General features: G+C 44.5%; 1 protein-coding gene across 1 annotated transcript; it reads left to right on the top strand.

Annotated features, from left to right (window-relative positions):
- LOC129851063 (G-protein coupled receptor 22-like) lies at positions 1 to 25,378 on the top strand. The gene is made up of 2 exons (XM_055917247.1): positions 1 to 470; positions 19,880 to 25,378. The coding sequence occupies exon 2, from the start codon at positions 19,984 to 19,986 to the stop codon at positions 21,493 to 21,495; it is 1,512 nt and encodes a 503-aa protein (XP_055773222.1). The 5' UTR covers positions 1 to 470; positions 19,880 to 19,983; the 3' UTR covers positions 21,496 to 25,378.
- Positions 25,379 to 25,592: the final 214 nt, after the last annotated feature.

The raw sequence follows: 25,592 nt of genomic DNA, 5'->3' as shown, positions 1-25,592 counted from the left end.
AGGATGTGTATTTTTTGTTCCTCTTGGCTACTCAATGAAATCCTGCCTTTACAGGATTTACCATATGCTTTTCCACGCGCTAGAGTTGGCCTTCCTTGTCAAATGAAGCACCTCCCTCCTGTCACTCAGGGCGCGAAATAAAGTAATTACTGAATCCTACACCGCACTGTGCAGTATGTGCAAGCCGGTTATCGGATGGAGGGAAAGCAGCTCTACGTCTGATGTGACTAGTGGTAGCGTACTCTCTGCTGAGCAGCATGTGGTCTCCGAAGACACACAACATGTTGACGGGATTCTTCACGGTACATAATACTGTTGCAGGACAATCATCTCCAACACAGAGGCAACAGCGCAGCTTTTACATAAGAGTGACAGGGATGTAGACTACAACAGCATCAATATAATCACATTACATAGCCATTAAACATGATCTGAAATACAACAAATAGAAGACCGAGAGCTACAAACAGGTAAGTCCTGTTCCACTATTTTACCTGAGCAACTTCAAATAACATCTTAAATGTAAACACACTGCATGAATTAATAAATGTTAAAATGAATGTGGCCCACTATAGTATGTGTCTACATTATTTGGCTACTTTCTTGTAGTCCAATAGCACCTTGTACCTTATCTTCCATATAATATTGTAATAACATCAATAGTAATACTATGTTGAACATGTAATCAAAAAAGCCTACATCTTTGTGTTTATTATTATGTCATAGCTCTATTTCCTTGTGCTAGAGTCCTAGTGTGTTATTTTATTTACCAAATAGGTCAATGTTTCTTTTGCATCAAATTACTTGTGAATATTGATTCGTTATTTCTAGATAATAATGTAAACTGTAGTAAGAGAAATGGGACTCATTTTGCTTTCTTGGCTTTTTGGTGGTAAGTCTGTAAGTAGGCTAAATAGTATTGATTGACTTTATGAGTATGAGCTATTTTCAACCCACCAGGCGGCTTTATTGTGGGAACATATACAGGCGCAGAGGCTGTGTGTTTCTCCCACACTCCTCTGGGAATACCTCCAATGCAGTCTTCAGAGGTCTGACTAGGAAACCATCTCTCTCTCTGCATTCAATAGGCCAATATCCAGGAGTGAATGTGTGATGTGCAGATACATCAATGATACTGGGAGAGAAGATAGAAAGAGAGGTGGAAGTGAACCTATTGACAGGGAATGGAAAGTGCAGCCAGGTCATTCAAGATTGACTTTGAAATTGGACGTCTAGAGGACGTTGGGGAATGCCTTCAAAACCGGTACTCATTGGGGTTAAGGTTTGGGGTTAAGTTTAGGCACAAATTCCAAATGGTTAAGATAAGTGTTAAGGTTTGGGATAGGGTTAAAAACAAAAATAAGAAACCAATGTCCACAACTGGGATTGATCCAGAGTCAGAAGGTTGCGTGTTCGATCCCAGTTGTGGACACTGGATTTTTAATTTTCAGAATGAGAGCCTAAACTTAACCCCTTAACTTCGAAATTTGACATTTGGAGAATGTGAATGAACGTCTAATTCTGCAGTGAGACTGTGAGAGTTAGTTGGGAAAGTGATACTAAAAGCAGATGGCTCCAGCTGATGAAATACAAATTGAGAAAGGGGAAATGGAGAAGGGAATGGGAAGATAAGATGTCTATGGGGGGAGTGGTGGAGAGAGGGAAAGGTGGAAGGAAGGAATTAATGAGAGAGGGGAATGGTCTTAATGAAAGGATTTGGGTGTGAACTCTCCTACCTCTCTGTAGTGCCTTGTGTGTGTTCTTCTGTGAAATACTTTGATAGTGAACAGAGGGGAACCTCTTGACAGACATACACATTTATTATGGCAGGAATGTTGGCAGCAGAGGCATCACTCTGCTCTCTGTCTCCCTGCAGCCAGAAGATTAATTGAATGAATTGTCCTCTAATTGCCTTCTGCTGTAGATAAGTAACCTCATCATTTTAGCCAAGTGGATTTATGACCAGCATTCCTCATCCTCTGCCCCTCCCCTACACACACACACACACACACACACACACACACACACACACACACACACACACACACACACACACACACACACACACACACACACACACACACACACACACACACACACACACACACACGGTATTGTACAGCTAACCTTGGGGGGACACACAATTCAGTCCAATTCAAAATCCTATTTACCCTAACCCGTACTCGTACCCTAACCTTAACCCTAAACCTAACTTTAACACTAACCCTAGCTCCTAACCCTAACCCTTAATGTAATTCTAACCCTAACACTAACAGCATTTGACCTAGTGGGGACTAACAAAATGTCCCAAGTTGGTCAAATTTTTGTTTGTTTACTATTCTTGTGGGGATTTCTGGTCCCCACAAGAATAGTTAAACACATCCACACACACAAAGTCCCATGCACACATGTACAGTTGAAGTCGGAAGTTTACATACACTTAGGTTGGAGTCATTAAAACATTTTTCAACCACTCCACAAATTTCTTGTTAACAAACTATAGTTTTGGCAAGTCAGTGAGGACATCTACTTTGTGCATGACACAAGTCATTTTTCCAACAAATGTTTACAGACAGATTATTTCACTGATAACTCACTGTATCACAATTCCAGTGGGTCAGAAGTTTACATACACTATGTTGATTGTGCCTTTAAACAGCTTGGAAAATTCCAGAAAATTATGTCATGGCTTTACAAGCTTCTGATAGGCTAATTGACCTCATTTGAGTCAATTGGAGGTGTACCTGTGGATGTATGTCAAGGTCTACCTTCAAACTCAGTGCCTCTTTGCTTGACATCATGGGAAAATCAAAAGAAATCAGCCAAGACCACCACAACTCTGGTTCATCCTTGGGAGCAATTTCCAAACGCCTGAAGGTACCACGTTCATCTGTACAAACAATAGTACGCAAGTATAAACACCATGGGACCACGCAGCCATCATACCGCTCAGGAAGGAGACGCGTTCTGTCTCTGAGAGATGAACGTACTTTGGTGCGAAAAGTGCAAATCAATCTCAGAACAACAGCAAAGGACCTTGTGAAGATGCTGGAGGAGACGGGTACAAAAGTATCTATATCCAAAGTAAAATTAGTCCTATATCGACAACCTGAAAGGCCACTCAGAAAGGCCACTCAGAAAAGCCACTGCTCCAAAACTGCCATTAAAAAATCCACTACGGTTCGCAACTGCACATGGGGACAAAGATAGTACTTTTTGGAGAAATGTCCTCTGGTCTGATGAAACAAAAATAGAACGGTTTGGCCATAATGACCATCGTTATATTTGAAGGAAAAAGGGGGAGGCTTGCAAGCCGAAGAACACCATCCCAACCGTGAAGCACGAGGGTGGCAGCATCATGTTGTGGGGGTGCTTTGCTGCAGGGGGGACTGGTGCACTTCACAAACTAGATGGCATCATGAGGAGAATTATGTCGATATATTGAAGCAACATCTCAAGACATCAGTCAGGAAGTTAAAGCTTGGTCGCAAATGGGTCTTCCAAATGGACAATGACCCCAAGTATACTTCCAAAGTTGTGGGAAAATGGCTTAAGGCCAACAAAGTCAAGGTATTGGAGTGGCCATCACAAAGCCTTGACCTCAATCCCATAGAAAATGTTTGGGCAGAACTGAAAAAGCATGTGCGAGCAAGGAGGCCTACAAACCTGACTCAGTTACACCAGCTCTGTCAGGAGGAATGGACCAAAATTCACCCAACTTATTGAGGGAAGCTTGTGGATGGCTACCGAAAACGTTTGATGCAAGTTTAACAATTTAAAGGCAATGCTACCAAATACTAATTGACTAAACTTCAGACCCACTGGGAATGTGATGAAAGAAATAAAAGCTTAAATAAATCACTCTCTACTATTATTCTGACATGTCACATTCTTAAAATAAAGTGGTGATCCTAACTGACCTAAGACAGTGAATCTTAACTAGGATTAAATGTCAGGAATTGTGAAAAACTGAGTTTAAATGTATTTGGCTCAGGTGTATGTAAACTTCCGACTTCATCTGTTCATGCACTAACGCACACGTGCGTATACACACACGCACACACACACCCACACACACATACAAACACACACACTATCAAAAGGCTCTTCTTCCTCTGCATTTCCTCTCGCTCTCGTTCTTTCTCGCTCGCTCGCTCGCTCCCTCTCTCTCTCTCTCTCTCTCTCTCTCTCTCTGTCTCTGTCTCTGTCTCTGTCTCTGTCTCTGTCTCTGTCTCTGTCTCTGTCTCTGTCTCTCTATCTATGTCTAACCTGCTCAAGTTTTCACAATCGTTCTATTTCAGGTCCATATTTCTGTAAAAGCCCAACAATAAATCATTCAGGTGATAGGGCAACACAGTGAACACGTGTCTCTGCCTTTCAAGGTCCAACCTTCCATCTGACCAACATGCTGTTTGGCCAGTTTTCCCACAAAATAAAAATGCTTCACAATGTTTACCTAAACTAGAGTAATCTTATAAAGATAAAGCACATTTAAAAAATATATTATGTAAATTACATTTTACTCCCTAAATAGGCCTTACATAAGGTCCCCATAAGGCCTCTAAATGCAACGACTTTTAATAGATTGTTTGGATCTAGCTATATTAAATGTTACTTTTACAGAAGACCTTATCTTCTACATCTCTGTCACACCACCAGAACACCATCTTCATCTTTTCCTGCTTTCATCCGCTTGCCTCTCCTTGTGCTCCTTGTATTTTCTCCCTATTTCATGCAACCACACTTTCAACCCGAATAGTTGTGGCTCTAACTGCTCCTTAGCGCCATTTTGAAATGAACAAAAATATTTATGACCTGGAAAGAAATGGTTATTGGATTTCTGCATAAAAAGAAAGGATCGGTCCGTAACACAGAATGTGTGGCTGTTAAAATTCCAAACAGATGGTCAATAAGACAATCACAGTTGAACAGGCCCGTAGCCCTCGATTGGCTCTATTTTGTTATGCTATTGACGAAGGTCAGACCACTCGAATAGCCAGATAATTCACATTTCAAGTCTTGGAGTTAATGAGTTGAAAATATGGCTCTCTAAGTGTGTTACGGAGTTTGGTCACATGACTAATTAGGAGACCGTTGCCAGTACCTCACGATATTCCATATTCAGCCATTTCCTTCTGTTTGCAGGAAGGAAATATTTTGTACCAAAAGGAAGCACTGGTAGTGACCAAGAAAGCTGAAACAAGTGCAAGGGACTATACATGTATGTGTACAAAACATTAAGAACACCTGCTCTTTCCCGTGACATAGACTGACGAGGTGGATTCAGGTGAAAGCTATGATCCCTTACTGATGTCACTTGTTAAATCCACTTCAATCAGTGTAGATGAAGGGGAGGAGACAGGTTAAAGAAGGATTTTCAAGCCTTGAGGCAATTGAGACATGGATTGTGTATGTGTGCCATTCAGAGGGTAAATGGGCAAGACAAAAGATTATGGTAGTAGGTGCCAGGCGCACCGGTTTCAGTATGTCAAGAACTGCAACACTGCTGGGTTTTTCACGCTCAACAGTTTCCCGTGTGTATCAAGAATGGTCCACCACCCAAAGGATATCAAGTCAACTTGACACAACTGTGGGAAGCATTGGAGTCAATATGGGCCAGCTTCCCTGTAGAACGCTTCCGACACCTTGTAGAGTCCATGCTCCAACGAATTGAGGCTGTTTTAAAGGCAAAAGGGGGTGCAGCTCAATATTAGGAAGGTGTTCCTAATGTTTTATACACTCAGTGTATGCCACTTTATTTAACACACTGTATAAATGAATTGTCCATGTATTCATTTAGGAAACAAATGTGTGTGTGTGTGTGTGTGTGTGTGTGTGTGTGTGTGTGTGTGTGTGTGTGTGTGTGTGTGTGTGTGTGTGTGTGTGTGTGTGTGTGTGTGTGTGTGTGTGTGTGTGTGTGTGTGTGTGTGTGTGTGTGTGTGTGTGTTGGAATCCGCAGTAGGTGGAAATAGCGCCATGGCCACCCCACCTCCATTGTTATGGTTTTTGTTGCTGAGCTGAGGAGACGTTGCACAGCATGATAAAAAAATTTTTTTAGCAGTACATATTGTGCTCTTCTATTGTGCATGTAATGATGTCATAGGGGGAAAAAACAGTAACTTCTTTGTTGTTGTAATATCGCAAAAGGACGTGCCGATCATTCAGTTAGAGACAGCAGATGCGGTAGAGAAAGAGTTACAAACAGCAGGTCCAGAACAAGGTAGCATGTCCAGTGAACAGGTCAGGATTCCATAGCCGCAGGCAGTACAGTTGAAACTGGAGCAGCAGCATGACCAGGTGGACTGGGGACAGCAAGGAGTCATCAGGCCGAGAGAGAGAATTCACACAGGACACCGGATAAGACAGGAGAAATACTCCAGATATAACAGACTGACCCTAGCGCCCCGACACACAAACTATAGCAGCATAAATACTGAAGGCTGAGACAGGAGGGGTCGGGAGACAATGTGGCCATGTCCGACGATACCCCCGGACAGGGCCAAACAGGCAGGATATAACCGCACCCACTTTGCCAAAGCATAGCCCCCACACCACGAGAGGGTTATCTTCAACCACCGACTTACTACCCTGAGACAAGGTCAAGTATAGCCCACGAAGATCTCCCCCACGGCACGAACCCGAGGGGGGAGCCAACCCGGACAGGAAGAGTACGTCAGTGACTCAACCCACTCAAGTGACGCAACCCTCCTAGGGACGGCAAGGAAGAGCACCAGTAAGCCAGTGACTCAGCCCCTGTAATAGGGTTAGAGGCAGAGAATCGCAGTGGAGAGAGGGGAACCGGCCAGGCAGAGACAGCAAGGGCGGTTCGTCGCTCCAGTGCCTTTCCGTTCACCTTTGCACCCCTGGGCCAGACTACACTCAGACATAGGACCTACTGAAGAGATGAGTCTTCAATAAAGACTTAAAGGTCGAGACCAAGTGTGTGTCTCTCACATGGATAGGCAGACCATTCCATAAAAATGGAGCTCTATAGAAGAAAGTACCTGTCTCCAGCTGTTTGCTTAGAAATTCTACGGGACAGTAAGGAGGCCTGCGTCTTGTGACCATAGCATACATGTAGGTATGTATGACAGGACCAAATCGGAAAGATGAGTAGGAGAAGGCCCATTTAATTCTTTGTATGTTAGCAGTAAAACCTTGAAATAAGCCCTAGCCTTAACAGGAAGCCAGTGTAGAGAGGCTAGCACTGGAGTAATATGATCAAATGTTTTAGTATTTGTATCTAGTCAAGATTCTAGCAGCCGTGTTTAGCACTAACTGAAGTGTTTTTAGTATTTGTACCCGGGTAGCCGGAAAGTAGAGCATTGCAGTAGCCTAATCTAGAAGTGACAAAAGCATGGATGAATTATTCTGCATCATTTTTGGACAGAAAGTTTCTGATGTTTGCAATGTTATGAAGATGGAAAAAAGCTGTCCTTGAAATATTCTTGATATGTTCGTCAAAAGAGAGATCAGGGTCCAGAGTAACGCCAAGGTCCTTCACAGTATTATTTGAGATGACTGTACAACCATCAAGATAAATGGTCAGATCCAAAAGAAGTTCTCTTTGTTTCTTGGGACCGAGAACTAACATCTCTGTTTTGTCTGAGCTTAAAAGTTTAAAAAAATTATGCCTTATGTCACAGGCTTCCAGGGAGGGCAATTTTTGGGCTTCACCATGTTTCATCGAAATGTACAGCTATGTATCTTCCGCATAGCAGTGAAAGTTAACATTATGTTTCCGGATGACATCACCAAGAGGTAAAATATATAGTGAAAACAATAATGGTCCTAAACGGAACCTTGAGGAATGCCGAAATTTACAGTTGATTTGTCAGAAGACAAACCATCCACAGGGACAAACTAATATATTTCTGACAGATAAGATTTAAACCAGGCCAGAACTTGTCCGTGTAGACCAATTTGGGTTTCCAATCTCTCCAAAAGAATGTGGTGATCGATGGTATCCAAAGCAGAACTAAGATTTAGGCGCACGAGGACAAATGCAGAGCCTTTAATGGTTTGATGCCATTAAAGGTAATTTACCACCTTCAATAGCAGCTAACGATAGCCATCCACTGGAGAGGTGTCCAACTCGTGATAGCGCGTCACAAAGAAATCCCAGAAAATCGCAATAAACTGATATAAACTGTTATAAGTCGGTTTAAATTAACTACCTTATGATGTCTTTAACACCTATAACGAATAAAAACATGACCGGAGATATAGAACTGCTAAAACGAAAGCTTTTGCAGGACGCCATTGTGATGTCCCTCTTGCGCCATGCGCCCCGTTGAAAAGAACGGTACTTCCGTTCCATGAGCTGGTGCAATCCACTCCATTCAAATTCTCACCGCTTACTGACATCTAGAGGAAGGCGTATGCAGTGCATATAGCCCCATAGCTTACATGGGGACTTATAAACTGGAACAGGGACCTCTATTTCAGAAATCTCACTTCCTGACAGGAAATGTGCTGCAGAATGAGTTCTGTTTCACTCAGAGAAAAAATTCAAACGGTTTTAGAAACTAGAGAGTGTTTTCTATCCAATAGTAATAATAATATGCATATTGTACGAGCAAGAATTGAGTACGAGGCAGTTTAATTTGGGAACGAAATTATTACAAAGTGCAAATAGCACTCCCTATTGACAAAAGGTTAAACTCTCAGTAGGTAAGTAAGTCAGTCTTCATTATAAACTCAGCAGAGTGCAAGGACTAGTTATTGTATTCAGGCTGCTGACTCAACAGGTGCCCTGTTGGGCATTCATTAGATCCTGCTATACCTGGCTCTTATGAATTCCGTTGTTCTTGGTGGAGCAGAGCTTCCCTGTGGGCCTCCTCCTCTAGCAGTAACAGAGGTCTTAATTAGGAAGTTAGCTCCATAGCTGCTTCACCTGGGTTCACACTATCCAGAGCTTGGGACTGACTCTGAGGGTGCAGACCTGCGGAGCATGCTGATTATTCACTGCTGAGTGATCAGGATGGACAGCTCGTAGCTGGACTGGTGCTAAGTTGAAATCTGGTAGTGCCCTTGTTGCGCTCTCTGCAGTGCTTTCATCACTGACTGTCTAGACACTGATCTAACAAGGGGAACTATTAACACTTTTCTGGTCTGCCAGATGGGAGCTCTCTCCCTTGAGATGGGAAAAACACTTTGACACTATGGTAACCAAGGTCTTCCACATGCAGGAGGTGAGGCTCCACTGTGTTCAGTGATCAGACATGCGGCTGTAAGGCCATGTGGCCCTGTGTTGGGGTCAAGCCAATGTCATATTGGATGGTCTTTAAAATATCATAACACCTTCTTGAGTGTCTCAAACCTCATTGAAAAAATGATGTCTGCTTTTGCGCCTGAACCTATAATTTGCAAGGTCAACGCAGGCGGACATAACCTAGTTTCATTGTTCAACGTGGTGGTGGTGGGGGGGGGGGGGGGGGGGGGGGGGGGTCCGTGAAGCACAGCCATGCAGGAGAACAACAAGGTATTGGAGACTCGGGATTCATACAGAGTACAACAGGATTCCACTCTACATCGATCCACTATCATCATCACAGAGACTGCAGTTCCCTACACTTTAGGTAGGAATGAAGTTGTCTCCCCCTATCAAGAGAGACAATAAGTGTCCCACCTGTTATCATGCAGCTCTCAACACAGGGTGGATGATCTGTGTGTGTAAGGTAGATGATGTGTGGAAAGGAAAGGGAAAGGGGGATACCTAGTCAGTTGTACAACTGAACGCTTTCAACTGAAATGTGTCTTCTGCATTTAACCAAACCCCTCTGAATCAGAGAGGTGCGGGGGACTGCCTTAATTGACATCCACGTCTTCAGTACCCTGGGTACAGTGGGTTTACTGCCTTGCTCAGGTGCAGAATGACAGATTTTACCTTGTCAGCTCGGGGATTCAGTTATTGGCCCAACGCTCTAACCACTAGGCTACCTGCGTGTAAGGTAGATGATGTGTGTGTAAGATGGATGATGTGCGTGTGTAAAGTGGATGATGTGTGTGTAAAGTGGATGATGTGTGTGTGTGTGTAAGGTGGATGAGGTGTGTGTAAGGTAGATGATGTGTGTGTAAGGTGGATGATGTGCGTGTGTAAAGTGGATGATGTGTGTGTGTAAAATGTACGTAAGGTGGATGATGTGTGTGTGTAAGGTGGATGATGTGTGTGTGTGTAAGGTGGATGAGGTGTGTGTAAGGTAGATGATATGGGTGTAAGCCCTTTGAGGAAAACACAGAGTAGAGGGAGCATTAGAGCAGGCAGGAACAGGGTTAGGCTGATGGGAGAGATTGGAGTGGAAAAACCCCAACTCCATCTTCTCTCCCTGGGGCATCTTGTTTACCTGCGCAGCATGATTGCCATTCTTGCCTCCCTTCATCCCTCAATCCTTCTCTTAAAGCATCCAAGTGAGCGAAACAGCACCCCTCTGTCTCAGAATGTGTAGCGCATGTATCTGATGCTGTCTGGAAAAAAAGAGTATGGCATGTCATACTATTTTTGGACAGACAGGATCATATACATGGGCTACATATATTAAGACAGAGGGGTGCTGTTTGGCTCGCTCAGATGATTTCTCCAGCAGAGAGGAAGAGGCGAAGCGAGAGGGCTCACTCTTACCAAAATCTGTCCAGAATAAGCCCAATGTGTTTTTATGGGCATATCATCCAGACCTAAGCTTGTAGCCTGCCTTCCCACCTTTGGGACAACGACTCCCGTTGGTAGGCCAGCCGCTTGCGAACTGGAAAGAAAATTTGGCGATTGCATGGTGCACTGTTCGGATGCTGGCTTCCCCTAAAGTAAATTGATGTTTTGCCCAAATTATATAGTAACTCCTGTCTAAATAAAATCATTCAAAATGCTTCACCAGAGAGCTTGACTTAGCCACAGAGGATCATTAGCTTATTATTTTTTTTAATGCTGTGCATTGTTTCAACTCACAAGTGTGTAGGCCTACAGTATGCCTATTTGGGAAGCCCTCAATTTGGGCAGCGCGTGTGTCAATAGGCCGAGCTGATTGAGTTGAGGCTGTCAGTGAAAAGCATCTAAAATATGTGTGAAAATAATGTGTCTTGAGTATAATTTCAAATGTTGCAACAAGAAGAAGGGGAGGGGTGTGTGGCGAAGATATGGCCTGTTTCTCTCCAGAATACATGCACTCAGCTCTCCAGAATGCACTCAGCTGTCTCCCGTCAATTCTTGCACATTCATTGTGTGAATTGTTTGCTCATTGCTTGTATTTATTTTTCATAAATTCCCCATTACGTATGTCACCAGTAGGCCTAGTAAATGTAAAAACGTTGTTTGCAGAGTTCAGAACCTGCTACAGTTGTGAGAAGCAAGTTTTGGTTTATTTCATAACCAAAAATTGACGAGTTTTGTAAATGTTTTCATTGTCTTTTGTTTGGAGTGCTCCATGTGAGTAATGAGTGTCTGGTTTTTCTCTAGGAACATACAGAGGGAGTGCATGCCAGAGCAGGCATAGAAGTAGGCCTACCTGGCCTGCTGCATGCATATGTAGGAAAGTGCCCATTTGGGATGTCTGATTTTTGATTGTCTTAACTCACCACATCCATAAGCTGAGCTTCTCATACATTTTTTCTTCACCTTACATTGTAAGTCAACAAAGTATTTTTTTTAATTTACATCCTTTTCAAATAATAATAGTTCTTCACAGTATTTGAAAAAAAAATCCAACACTCTCCCAGCCTCGATATTCACCAAGCCTCGGTATGAAAGAGAAACATATCATGATCTGATGATCCCAAATATCCAGTGAAAATGCCATGAAAAAAATCTGTCTGTCCCAAGATCACTGGTGCCGGAAACTCAGGCAGAGTTTTTATCAGGATATTTTCTTCTGTTTTTATTTGTCGGCTTTAGGCCTATGTATTTTACTTAGTTGAAGATGGAAGTTATAGATTACTGCTGAATTTGGCTTATAGGCTATCTCTATCTGAATTCCATACGGTCATTTCTTTAGCCACTAATGGATCACAGTGTAGGCGATCAATGTGTCCAGATGGCAGAGGCTGGTGGTCTCATCTAAGTTGAATTTAGTTTTTTAGATTTATATATATTTTAATTAACCACGTTACACTGATTATGACATATTAAAACTTTATTATAGAAATGAAACTGTACCACAAAAATGTGCATATAAAAGTAATCATAACTCATACAGATAGGTAGAAATGGTAGGATATATAGTAAGTTCCCCCTGCCCCCCCACAAAAAAAGGTGCCCGCCTATGGAAATCAAAGGCCCGTCCAACTGATTCGTTCAGCCGCAGTCCCTGTCTGTCACGGTTCATGAATCCACTGCCTCTCTCTCTCTCTCTCTCTCTCTCTCTCTCTCTCTCTCTCTCTCTCCTGTGTTTGTGTGGGCGTGGTTTCCAATCTTGGCCTGATTGTCTGCGCCAGCTGGAATTAATTATCTTCCCCTTTATATGTTCTGTAACCTGTGTTTCTTGTTGTCAGATCGTTGTTTCTTCCCTGAGGTTGTGTCGTGTGTCAGTGCTCTTTCTCTCGCAGCCCTTGTGGGGATTATCTGCTGTGCTCCTTCCTACCCAGCCGGACTCACTCCCTTGGATTTCTCAGCACGCTATCATCAGAGGATGTGCCCTAGGCCCTGGGTTGGATTCTGTCTGAGTATATTCTGTCTGTCCTGTTGATGCTGTAAACTATTTCATTAAACCATCGTTGCTTGCATCTTGCATCCGCCTCTGTATTGTGACAGAACGATCTGACCACATCATGGATGCAGCGAGTTCAACAAGTCTGACCGAATTCATTTCCCGCAGTATCACAAGAATGGACCAACAAGAGGAGAACATCTCTAGCACAGGTCGGGCAGTACAAGCTATTGCGACGCAGGTATCCCAGCTGACCCAACAATTACAACAGCTGGGGGGTCTCGCTGCGCCACCTACACCGGCAGTTCAACACGCCCCGCCAGAGCCGGATTCCCAGCTAGAGCCACGGCTACCGACACCAGAGGGTTATTCAGGTGATCCTGACTATTGCAGAGCTTTTCTGACGAGATGTTCCATGCATTTCTCGTTGCAGCCACGGACCTTCAACCGTGAACAGTCTAAGGTAGCATTCGTACTCACACTGCTATCAGGCAAAGCGGCCCTTTGGATCGGCGGTGTGGGCGAACCAGGACCCATGCTGCACCTCCTTCCAGACACTCTCCGAGGAGATGAGAAGGGTCTTCGATCGGGCCGTGGCGGGTAGGGAGGCGGCCAGACTACTCGCTGACCTTCGCCAAGGAGACCGTTCAGTATCGGAATACTCCATTCAATTCCGCACTCTGGCCGTAGAATGTCAGTGGAACGAGGAGGCGCAGTGGGACATGTTCCTGCATGGGCTGGAGGACCGGATCCAGAAGGAGGTTTATGTTCTGGACCTTCCCAGGAGTTTAAATGGACTAGTGGAACTAGCATTGAGGGTCGACGCTCGTCTGAGTCGTATTGGCCGCCGAGCATACCCTAACAGACCGTATAACGACACGGAGGGTTGGCATGCCAGCAGCGGGAACACGGCCAGTTCAGCCTCCGCTCACGAACCCATGCAGGTGGGGAGAGCTCGCCTCCCCCGGGAGGAGAGGGAGAGGCGGAGATCCCAAGGACTTTGTCTCTACTGTGGTAGAGCGGGCCACTTTATCCACTCCTGTCCGGTAAAAGATCAGGCCCGGTAGTAAGTATGAGGCTACTATCGGGTGGTGTCATCACAGAGAAGACCTCATCATCTACTCTCCTCCCGGTAAGACTAAGATGGGCCACTCACACGCACGACACCCAAGCTTTACTGGACTCAGGAGCAGAGGGTAATTTCATGGACTTCAAGCTCGCTCACAAGCTCCAGATTCCTATCACCTCACTCACGCACAAGATATCCGTCAACGCTCTCAATGGTCAAGAACTCCCCAACATTTCTCACACCACTGAACCTATCACACTCATCACTTCTGGCAATCACACTGAGACACTATCATTTCTACTCATGGACTCACCCCTTGCACCATTAGTTCTCGGCCACCCTTGGCTCACCCAACACAACCCCAGAGTTGACTGGGGTCATAACTCTATATCTATGTGGAGTAACAAGTGTCTTGAGTCCTGTTTAGTGTCTGCTTGTTCATCTGTCTGATTCTGTGTTTCTAGAGGAGGCAGTGGATTTGTCTAACGTGCCCGTTGAATACCTCGACCTGAAGGAGGTGTTCAGCAAGTCCCGTGCTGCTTCTCTTCCTCCGCATCGTCCCTATGACTGTGCAATAGAGTTATTGCCAGGTGAGTCTCCGCCTAAAGGCAAGTTATATTCACTCTCTGTTCCTGAGAGAGAGGCTATGGAGAGATACATCTCTGATTCTCTGGCATCTGGATTCATTCGTCCTTCCTCTTCTCCAGCGGGGGCGGGGTTCTTCTTTGTGGGGAAGAAGGACGGATCTCTGCGTCCTTGCATTGATTACCGTGGGTTGAATAACATCACAGTGAAGAATACCTATCCCTTACCGTTGATGTCCTCAGCCTTTGAAAGGTTACAGGGAGCATCCGTGTTCACTAAGTTGGATTTACGTAATGCTTATCATTTGGTTCGCATAAGGAGGGGGGACGAATGGAAGACCGCGTTTAACACCCCCAGAGGGCACTTCGAGTATTTGGTCATGCCTTTTGGGTTATCCAACTCCCCAGCGGTTTTCCAGGCACTCGTCAATGACGTGCTGAGAGATATGATTGATCAGTTCATATATGTTTACCTGGATGACATACTGATTTTTTTCTTCTTCTCTCCAGGAACACGTTCAGCACGTCAGACGAGTGCTTCAGAGGTTGTTGGAGAATGGACTTTTTGTCAAGGCGGAAAAATGTATTTTCCATGCACAATCCGTTCCATTCCTAGGTTACATCGTCTCGACTGAAGGTATTCGCATGGATCCTGACAAGGTTAAGGCTGTGGTGGATTGGCCAAGCCCAGATTCCCGTAAGGCCCTACAGAGGTTTCTGGGATTCGCCAATTTCTACCGCCGTTTCGTTCGCAACTTTAGCCAGATAGTCGCTTCTCTTACCGCCTTAACCTCCCCCAGAGTGACGTTCAGGTGGTCCGATGCAGCCGAGGCTGCATTCACCAAACTCAAGAGCCGCTTTGTTTCGGCTCCCATCCTCATAGCTCCCGATCCCTCGCGTCAGTTCGTGGTGGAGGTAGACGCTTCAGAGGTGGGGGTAGGTGCGGTACTTTCCCAACGTTCCTCTTCTGACGACAAGATGCACCCTTGCGCGTTCCTTTCCCATCGGTTATCACCTGCGGAACGCAACTACGACATTGGCAACAGAGAGTTGTTGGCAGTGAAGTTAGCACTGGAGGAGTGGCGCCATTGGTTAGAGGGTTCGGGGGTACCTTTTATAGTTTGGACCGATCACAAAAATTTGGAATATATCAGAACCGCCAAGCGACTCAATTCCAGGCAGGCGCGGTGGGCACTCTTTTTCGGACGTTTTGACTTCTCTCTCTCGTATCGGCCGGGTTCCAAGAATGTCAAACCCGATTCCCTTTCTCGTATTTTTGACCATTCCGAACGTCCATCCACTCCCGAGTGCATCCTACCCGGGATCCTAGTGGTCTCCACTCTCACATGGGAGGTGGAATCGAGGGTCAAAACGGCCTTAGAAGGAGTAGAGCCTCCGCCCGGTTGTCCGCCTAATCGGTTGTTTGTGCCGGAGGGGTGTCGGTCCGATGTTATTCGGTGGGGGCATTGCTCCAACGTAGCGTGTCATCCAGGAGTCAGCCGTACTAGCTTTTCAGTGAAGCAACGCTTTTGGTGGCCGCTGATGGCTCGTGACATTCACAGTTTTGTCTTGGCTTGCTCGGTTTGTGCCACTGGGAAGAGTTCTAATCGACCCCCAGATGGGTTACTCCAACCGCTGTCGGTCCCTTCGAGACCCTGGTCCCACATCGCGCTAGATTTTGTTACCGGTCTCCCGCCCTCCCAGGGCAAGACGGTTGTTTTGACCGTGGTGGACCGGTTCTCGAAGGCGGCTCATTTTATTCCCTTGCCTAAATTACCATCTGCCAAGGAAACAGCGGTAACGGTCGTGGATCATGTCTTTCGCTTACATGGCCTGCCGATGGACGTAGTTTCTGACCGGGGGCCCCAATTTGTGTCCAAGTTTTGGCAGGAGTTTTGTAGGTTACTGGGAGCAAGTGTAAGTCTTTCTTCAGGGTTTCATCCCCAGAGCAACGGTCAAACGGAGAGGGCCAACCAAGATTTGGAGAGAGTGTTGCGATGTTTGGTTTCTAAGAACCCCTCTTCCTGGAGTCAACAACTCTCTATGGTTGAGTACGCTCACAATTCGTTGCCAGTGGCAGCCACGGGTCTCTCTCCGTTTGAGTGTAGTTTAGGTTACCAGCCACCTATCTTTCCCAGTACTGAGTCCGAGGTCACTGTTCCCTCCGCTCACGCTTTCATCCAGAGGTGCCGTCACGTATGGAGCAGAGCCCGTGAGACTCTCCTCCGGGTGGGGGCGCGCACCAAGGCTAAGGCCGATCGCCACCGGTCGAAGCCTCCGGTATACGTCGTTGGACAAAGAGTGTGGCTTTCCACGAAGAACATTCCACTCCGATCCGTTTCTAACAAGCTTGCCCCCAAATTTATCGGGCCGTTCAAGGTCACCAGGATCATTAGTCCGGTGGCGGTCCGGCTCAAGCTTCCTCCGGCGTATAGGAGAATTCATCCTACCTTCCATGTGTCCAAGATAAAACCGGTGTTTCAGGCACGCATTAACCCGCCGGTCCCGGTTCCCCCGCCGCCACGACTAGTTGATGGGGAGACCACCTTTTCTGTCAATCGGATTTTGAACTCGAGAAGGAGGGGACGCGGATTCCAGTACCTGGTAGACTGGGAGGGTTACGGTCCGGAGGAGAGAAGTTGGGTACCCGCTAGGGACATTCTGGATCACTCCCTTATCGATTTCAATCGACAGGTAAATTTGTCTGGGAACGCCAAGAGGCGTTCCTAGGGGGGGTAGTGTCACGGTTCATGAATCCACTGCCTCTCTCTCTCTCTCTCTCTCTCTCTCCTGTGTTTGTGTGGGCGTGGTTTCCAATCTTGGCCTGATTGTCTGCGCCAGCTGGAATTAATTTTCTTCCCCTTTATATGTTCTGTAACCTGTGTTTCTTGTTGTCAGATCGTTGTTTCTTCCCTGAGGTTGTGTCGTGTGTCAGTGCTCTTTCTCTCGCAGCCCTTGTGGGGATTATCTGCTGTGCTCCTTCCTACCCAGCCGGACTCACTCCCTTGGATTTCTCAGCACGCTATCATCAGAGGATGTGCCCTAGGCCCTGGGTTGGATTCTGTCTGAGTATATTCTGTCTGTCCTGTTGATGCTGTAAACTATTTCATTAAACCATCGTTGCTTGCATCTTGCATCCGCCTCTGTATTGTGACACTGTCTCACTGTATGTATCTCTTTATCGTCTCATAGCCTAGTCGTGATTAGCCAGTCTGCCCACGAACCCAGCCAGCTGGAAATCTCTATAATAAGTGAGCGTAGGACTACAGTGCTCCATCACATCCCTCCCTCCCTAGTCCTACCCATCTAATTCTCACCTTATTTTCCCCTCTTTCCGCTCATCCCTTTCTACCTGACCTCTCCTTATCTCTTTTCACTATAGGTTCATTGTTTTCTCTTTTATAGTATACTGGCAAATGTATCTGCCTTGGCATTTATCTCATCATGTCTTAGTTGATGTTCTCACGCGCCTTCCAGTGCTGGAATAAACTCTACAAGTATTGCCTGTTTCTAGAGTCCCAACAAGGAGGCTGTAACTGTAGCCTATCGTGGGTCGTTTAACACTGTCACCAACATGGTGTCACACAGTAGCTCCGTAGTACTACAGCATCTGTGTTCCCTGATTAATTTAGACCCTCGCAGCTCAGTTGCTATGGCAACGACAACATGAGAGATTGGGTCCATCGTTTAACCAAATGTGTTATTTCTAGAGTAGTGCAGAGGGGGTTGGGCTCTGGCGCAATTTCCTGATTTAGAGCAAAGATTGGGATTTCGATTAATCAATTGATTGCCCTCAGCAGCTGGCCCCTAATCAATGTTTGGGAATTGTGTCATGGACATCACCACTGTTATGCTGTCAATACAGCATGGGGTTATAGTCTGGCATGTAGACACTAATCTGATTACCCACGAGCACCTCAGTATAGAAAACAAATTATACATTTTATCTCTGAACGCTTCATTCCACTAACACACATGGCTTAGCACACTACTTTGTTTGGCTGATTGTGTTTCTGCGGGTGCATTGTACACAGCATATGTGAGAGACTGTGCAGTGGATTGGTGCGTTGGCTACATCTTTATTGTACAGCGATGTAAAAAGAGCTTGCAATTACTTACTGCAGTTGCATTAGTATATTTAATACTTCCTCCCATCTCTTACACACAAACATGCGTTCATCAGTTTCAAGTGGCAATGTCAGGAAATTATTGTACACCATAAATACCAAATGATATGTTATTATAAAATATGTGTAGTTCATGCATGTTTGTCTGTTTTGCTGCGTGTTCTGACGTAACACTGTAAATACTCTCTTACAGTAGCTCTGTGAATTGTATACCAAAGCCACCTTGACTAATGCTGACATTTAGTCAATCTCTTTGAGGAGATGAAAGAGGCCGTATCTGTCAGAGAGCCCTGATGTAGATTTCACCTCCAGGGGATTATACAGACGCTTCTAGATGACCTACTGCCATTTCTCTGAATTTATTATGATGCCCTAAAATGTATTTAAAGAGCTGTCAATTCTGACAAACTGCTCAATAAGGTCTAAGCACTTTACGCCAAAAATATATGCAAAAACTATAATTTTTAAAGCCTCTTATATTCAATGAAGGACCATTTAATATAGACCACATAGAAAATTCAATCAATCAGATTTTTTAAATAAATAAAGACTTTGACATGTTCCTTTGTGCGCCCTCTGTGACTTCTAGGGAAGAATTTAACCCACGTAACCCCAACATTTCTCCAGGTTTTTACCATCATTGTAAAGCCCTAGTTATTTTGTTGCTTTGACAAAGTAATTTCTGAGTATGATTATTTGTGTGATTATGTGATTAGTGATTTATTTACGTCTGTTCCTCATTTTAAAGTCAACCCTGTTATGTGAACTGAACTCGTTTTAATATGGTGAAACTATTCCTTAATAAAAACATTTTTAAAATAAATATTGAACATCTAATAGTCAAATCATAATGTAAAAGCAGGTGAGCTGGTTCTACTATTTTTGGCCCTTTTCTGGTGTTTTGCGGTGGAAAACTGAGCAAGTCGAGCATAACACGTCAAACCTGTTACCCATAGACAACAGGCTAGAATGTGAAGGGAAAAAATGGTGGAGCTTGCATTCAATTGCCAATCCCTGTTGCACACAACAAGCATCCATTCCCCCTGTCACAACGGGATTCATGGATGATTTAAGATGAAATCATCAACCCTGTTACGGAAACCCCGTTACTTTATTTGGCACTTAATAGGCACTTACCAGTATATTTTTATATTTAACCTATTGAGATGGGAAAACATGTCTTTTATGAAGTTGAACATGTGCTCTTTATGACAAAATGTTCAAATTAGGTTAAATTACATATCTCAAAAGTCATCGAATTGTCAGAACGATCCAGCAGGTGATATAGCTTACTGGCCAAAGATCAGAACCCATTTCTAAGTTGTTGAATGTGTTATTTCTGATAATCCATTAAGAGCAATTGATTGCCTGTGTGTTTGATTACTTATCTTTGGCTTATAGCTTTAACCATTTCAAGACCCCCATCAGACACACAATTCATCCCCCGTCTCCCTTTCTCTACAGGACTGTTACTGCGCTGTTCTCCATCACCATCATCATGGAGCCAGTTTGCACAATGGGAACACATCACGGTTAATACTACCCCTGACGCTTGAGAAGTCACCACCATGGAGACAGACAGCTACACCCCGACCCCAGCCCCGAGCGACTGGGCTGGGACGGTGTTAAGTGTGGGGGCCCTGGAGGAGGTCTCGGGGGGAAGTGTCTCCTCCAGCACAGCCTGGTACATGCCGTACCCCCTGGGCTTCCAGGTGTCACTGACCGCCTTCCTAATGCTAGAGCTGGTGCTAGGCTTCAGCAGCAACTTGACCGTGCTGGTGCTCTACTGCTCTCAGTCCAACCTGGTCGACTCGGTCAGCAACATGGTCACGGTCAACCTGCATGTGCTGGACGTGATGTTGTGCGTGCTGTGTCTGCCTCTGACCCTGGTGGTGGTGCTGCTACCCCCAGGGCCCAACCTGGCCCTGCTCTGCTGCTTCCACGAAGCCTGTGTCACCTTCGCCTCCATCGCCACCGCCATCAATGTGCTGGTCATCAGCGTGGACCGCTACGACATCTCTGTCCGACCCGCCAACCGGTTGCTCACCCCGCAGAGGGCGGGGCTGCTGCTGGCTGCCGTCTGGGCCACGTCTCTGGCCGTCTTCTTCATCCCCTTTCTGGAGTTGGAGTTTCTCACCGGAGGGGCGGAGAGTGGACAGCACAGCTCCACCACCTCCCTCGACATCACCCTGGCCCTAGTGTGGCGTAACCGGACGATGCTTTGTGTGGGTGGACAGGGCTACCACACAGGCCTGGCCATGTACTACCACCTGCTGCTGCAGGTGCCCATCTTCTTTATCACAGTGGCAGTCATGCTGTTCACATACTCACGGATCCTGCGGGCCTTGAACATTCGCATCGGCTCCCATATTAAAAAGAGCCAGTGTTTCAGGGCAACCTCCTGCAGGGGGCGCCGTAAGAGACAGAAGCAGAAGGCAGGGCTGGGAGTGATAGAGGGAGGAGAGCAGTGTACAGACACAACCAAGCACCTCTCTCACCCTCCACTCATCCCATCTCCCACAGCCACCTCCCCCCCAGCCCTGTCCTCAGCCCCTCTGGTTAGCTCAGAAGGCGCTGCTGCTGCTACCCCTGCACCTGCTGCCCCTGTCACCGGTCCCACTGTTCAGGCATCTGTGTCGGCCATCATTGCCTTGCGGCGGGCCGTGAGGCGTCACCGGGACCGGCGGGAGCGCCAGCAGCGCGTCTTCAGGATGTCCCTCCTCATCGTCTCCACTTTCCTAGGTTGCTGGGCTCCTCTGTCCGTTGCCAATGTGCTGATCCTGGGCCTGGGCCCCAGTGACACCCTGGTCAGCCTGCGCCTCTGGTTCCTGGCCCTGGCCTATGGCACCACCATCTCCCACCCACTGCTCTATGCCTTCACCAGGCAGAAGCTACGGCTTGCCCTCAGAGCCAAGGTGAAGAAGAGGGTGGTGTCACTACTGCAGGTGGACCCCTCGCCAGGAGAGACCGTCACACACAACTCCTGGGTGGAGCCAAGGAAGGGACGCCAGTTACAGCTGGAGGGCAGCGAAACCATTGATCGTTGCCTGGTAGAGCCCCTGAAGAATAGCACACACTAGTTGCACCCCCCCCAGGTGCAGGACCGAGTTTAGGAAACCCTGCTGTATATCCCTGAGTGCAAACACTAAGATGCTTATGTAACTTCTTTACAGTAGCCTATATGAGTGTTTGTTTGGCCAGCAGAGGATCAGAATTCCACCCACTCAAGCATTGGAAGGCAGCTTCTAAGACAACACAAAAACATTGTCACCCATATAGATACACAAATACATATCCTTTTGGATCTGCTAAATACAGATGTAGGACCTTATTTGAAGCAAGTTTGCTACAACAGGAAAACAATCCTGCATCAACAGGAAATGTGAATTATTATGTGGATTATAATTAATGGACATTTTTTGTAGGGTTTGATACATTTTTTTAGGGTAAAACAAGTCTGACATTTTAAAGTGGAAATTATAAAATTTAGAAGCCTTTTTAAAACTTGAATGCACAGCAAGATTGCATTTCCTGCTGAGCAGGAAAAGTCTCAGCAACAAAAGAGTGTTCAAATGAAGATCCTACATCTGTATTACCCATGCCTTAACTACTTTAAGAATGGGTTTAAAGGTGTCATTGATTCGGAACAAGAATATGTATATATCCTACTGATATAATATAAGATGGAACTATGTACATAGTGTACACTGTCATCTATTCATATATACAGTGACTTCAGAAAGTATTCAGACCCCTTGACTTATTCAATATTTTGTTGTGTTACAGACGGAATTCAAAATGGGTTGAGTAGATTTTTGGGCTCACCCATCTACACACAATACCCCATAATGACAAAGTGAAAACATGTTTTTAGAAATATTAGCAAATTTATTAAAAAATAAGTATTCACACCCCTGAGTCAATACATGCTAGAATCACCTTTAGCCTCGATTACAGATGTCATTCTTTCTGGGTAAGTCTCTAATAGCTTTGCATACCTGGATTGTACAATACTTGCACATTATTATTTTAAAAATTCTTCAAGTTCTGTCAAGTTAGTTGTTGATCACTGCTAGACATCCATTTTCAAGTCTTGCCATAGATTTTCAAGGCAATTTAAGTCAAATGTGTAACTAGGCCACTCATTCAATGTCGTCTTGGTAAGCAACTCCAGTGTATATTTGGCCTTGTGTTTTAGGTTATTGCCCTACTGAAAAGTAAAATTGTCTCCCAGTGTATGTTGGAAAGCCTACTGAACCAGGTTTTCCTCTAGGATTTTGCCTGTGTTAAGCTCTATTCTGTTTATTTTTACCAACAACAAAAAACTCCCTAGTCCTTGCCAATGACAAGCATACCAATAACATGATGCAGTCACCACCATGCTAGAAAATGTGATCAGTGGTACTCAATGATGTATTGTGTTGTATTTTCCCCAAACATTATGCTTTGTATTCAGGACATTAAGTTCATTTTTGGCCACATTATTTGCAGTTTTACTTTAGTGCTTTATTGCGAACAGGATGCATGTTTTGGAATATTTGTATTCCTTCTTTTCACTCTGTCAATTAGGTTAGCATTGTGGAGTAAATACAATGTTTGTAACGGCTTTCCTCTTCCTCTTCACCCGAAGAGGAGGAGCAGGGATTGAACCAAAATGCAGCTTCGTGATATGACATGATATTTATTTAAACAAGACAAAGACGAACACGAAAAACACTTGGAATGACTTACAAAATAATAAACGATGTAGACAGACCTGAACTAACGAACTTACATATAACGAAGAACGCATGAAACAGGAACAGACTACATAAACCGAACAAACGAACAAACAAACCGAAACAGTCCCGTGTGGCGCAACGTACATAGACACAGACACAGGAGACAACCACCCACGACAAACAAAGTGAAAACACCTACCTTAATATGATTCTCAATCAGAGGAGATGAAAACCACCTGCCTCTAATTGAGAACCATATCACGTACCCAAAAACCAACATAGAAACACAAAACATAGACTGCCCACCCAAACTCACGTCCTGACCAACTAACACATACAAAAACTAACAGAAAACAGGTCAGGAACGTGACAATGTTGTTGATCCATCCTCAGTTTTCTCCTTTCAAAGCCATTAAACTCTTGAACTGTTTTAAAATCACCTTTGGCCTCATGATGAAATCCGTGAGCGGTTTCCTTCCTCTCTGGCAACTGAGTTAGGAAGGAAGCATGTATCTTTGTAGTGACTGGGTGTATTGATAGACCATCCAAAGTGTAATGAATAACTTCACCATGCTCAGAGGGATATTAAATGTAAAAACATAATTTTTTTACCCGTCTACCTATAGGTGCCCTTCTTTGCGAGGCATTGTATAACCTCCCTGGTCTTTGTGGTTAAATCTGTGAAATAAATTCACTGAGGGACCTTACAGATAATTGTATGTGTGGGGTACAGAGATGAGATAGTCATTCAAAATTCATGTTAAACACTATTATTGCACACAGAGTGAGTCTACGCAACTTATGTAACTTATGCACATTTTTACTCCTTAACTTATTTAGGCTTTCCATAACAAAGGGGTTGAATACTTATTGGCTCAAGATCTCTCACCTTTTCATTTTTTATGAATTTGTAAAAAATTATAAAATAATAATTCCACTTTGACATTATGGGATATTGTGGATAGGTCATTGACACAACATCTCAATTTAATTCATTTTAAATTCAGACTGTAACACAACAAAATGTGGAAGAAGTCAAGGGGGTATGAATACTTTCTGAAGGCACTGTAAATAGAGAGAGGAGGGGAGATACAGAGAGGTTAAAGATCTCCCTATGTAATAGACTGTTGCATTGGATAGGTTGTAGTAAACAGATGACAGACAATGTTTAATTGTTGACAGATAAACTTCCACAAAGCTCATAAATATGTCCACAAATCACTATGTGGCACTGAATTTGTAATCATGTATTGATATTTATCTGTTGCGATGTGTTGTATATAAAATAGACATTGTAACTTATTCAATGTGATTTCCAACTTGTCGGTTGGTCCCCACATCATTTGGTCGTATTACAAAGAGTGATGTTGTTATAGTAGAGGACATCTGTCATGGCCATCTTGTCAACCCTTGTGTCAAACCAATTAAACACATTTGTACCTGCAAAAGTCCCCAGAGCCGGCGCAAATTAACAGGTGTTTTTGTAATAATTTGCCTGTAGGAATAATTTGCCTGTAGGAAACACAGGTAGGTTTGTGTACTACCGGTATATATACGGTTTGTAAGCAAGCATTCTATGGTAAAGTCTACACGGTTTGTAAGCAAGCATTCTATGGTAAAGTCTACATCAGTTGTATTCGGTGCATGTGACAAATAAATATGCCGGTAGTAGATTTGATTTTAGCCTACATAGTTTTTAAAATGTATTTGTTATTTGCGCATACAGGTAAAAAAAATAAGATGTGAAAATAAAGGACTGAAAAAAGAAGTTAAACATGTGTATGCCACAGGAGGTTGGTGGCGTCTTAATGGGGGAGGACATGCTCGTGGTAATGGCTGAAGTGGAATTAGTGGAATGGTATCAAATACATCAAACACATGGCCATTCCATTTTCTCCATTCCAGTCATTATTATGGGCAGGCCTCCCCTCAACAGCCTCCACTAGTGTAGGCGAGGTAAAAACAAAACAGAACATTATTGGCTAATTGTTTGATTTCAGCACCGTACTGTTCTGTAGTGCACAAACAGACCTTCTACTCCCTGTGGGACTGTGTCTTATAGACTTATCATCATAAAACCTGAGACAAATGTGATGGATTTATGCTACTGAATGTTCATACCCGCTTTATATACGCACATGCATCACATGTATTCATTGTATAAATTCCCATTGTGTTGTTTTCTTGTATCTAAATGTATAGAGAGAAGACAATTAAAATATCAATAAATGTGACTATTGTATTGGGGCTTGTGTTTGCAGTCAATCACCTTTAATCTGGCTTCTAAATTTCTGCGTTCTTGTTGTCATCTATAGGTTTTTCAATAACAGACACATTTTTCATAAATAAAGATGAGTACCACACAGTGCTACATGAATACAGCCACTTTAGAATACATGGTTTAAAATTGCTTGGAGTTGAAGCCTGGGGAGCTACAGTACTTCATGAAAGTCTTT

The sequence above is a fragment of the Salvelinus fontinalis genome, chromosome 3 (assembly GCF_029448725.1).
Source record: "Salvelinus fontinalis isolate EN_2023a chromosome 3, ASM2944872v1, whole genome shotgun sequence".
Taxonomy (NCBI): Eukaryota; Metazoa; Chordata; class Actinopteri; order Salmoniformes; family Salmonidae; genus Salvelinus; species Salvelinus fontinalis.
Note: the sequence above shows the minus strand (reverse complement) of the source record. Positions and strands in the feature narration are given on the sequence as shown.

What these genes read in the sequence shown, in the direction of transcription:
- LOC129851063 (XM_055917247.1), top strand. Translation starts at nt 19,984, where the DNA reads ATGGAGACAGACAGCTACACCCCGACCCCAGCCCCGAGCGACTGGGCT.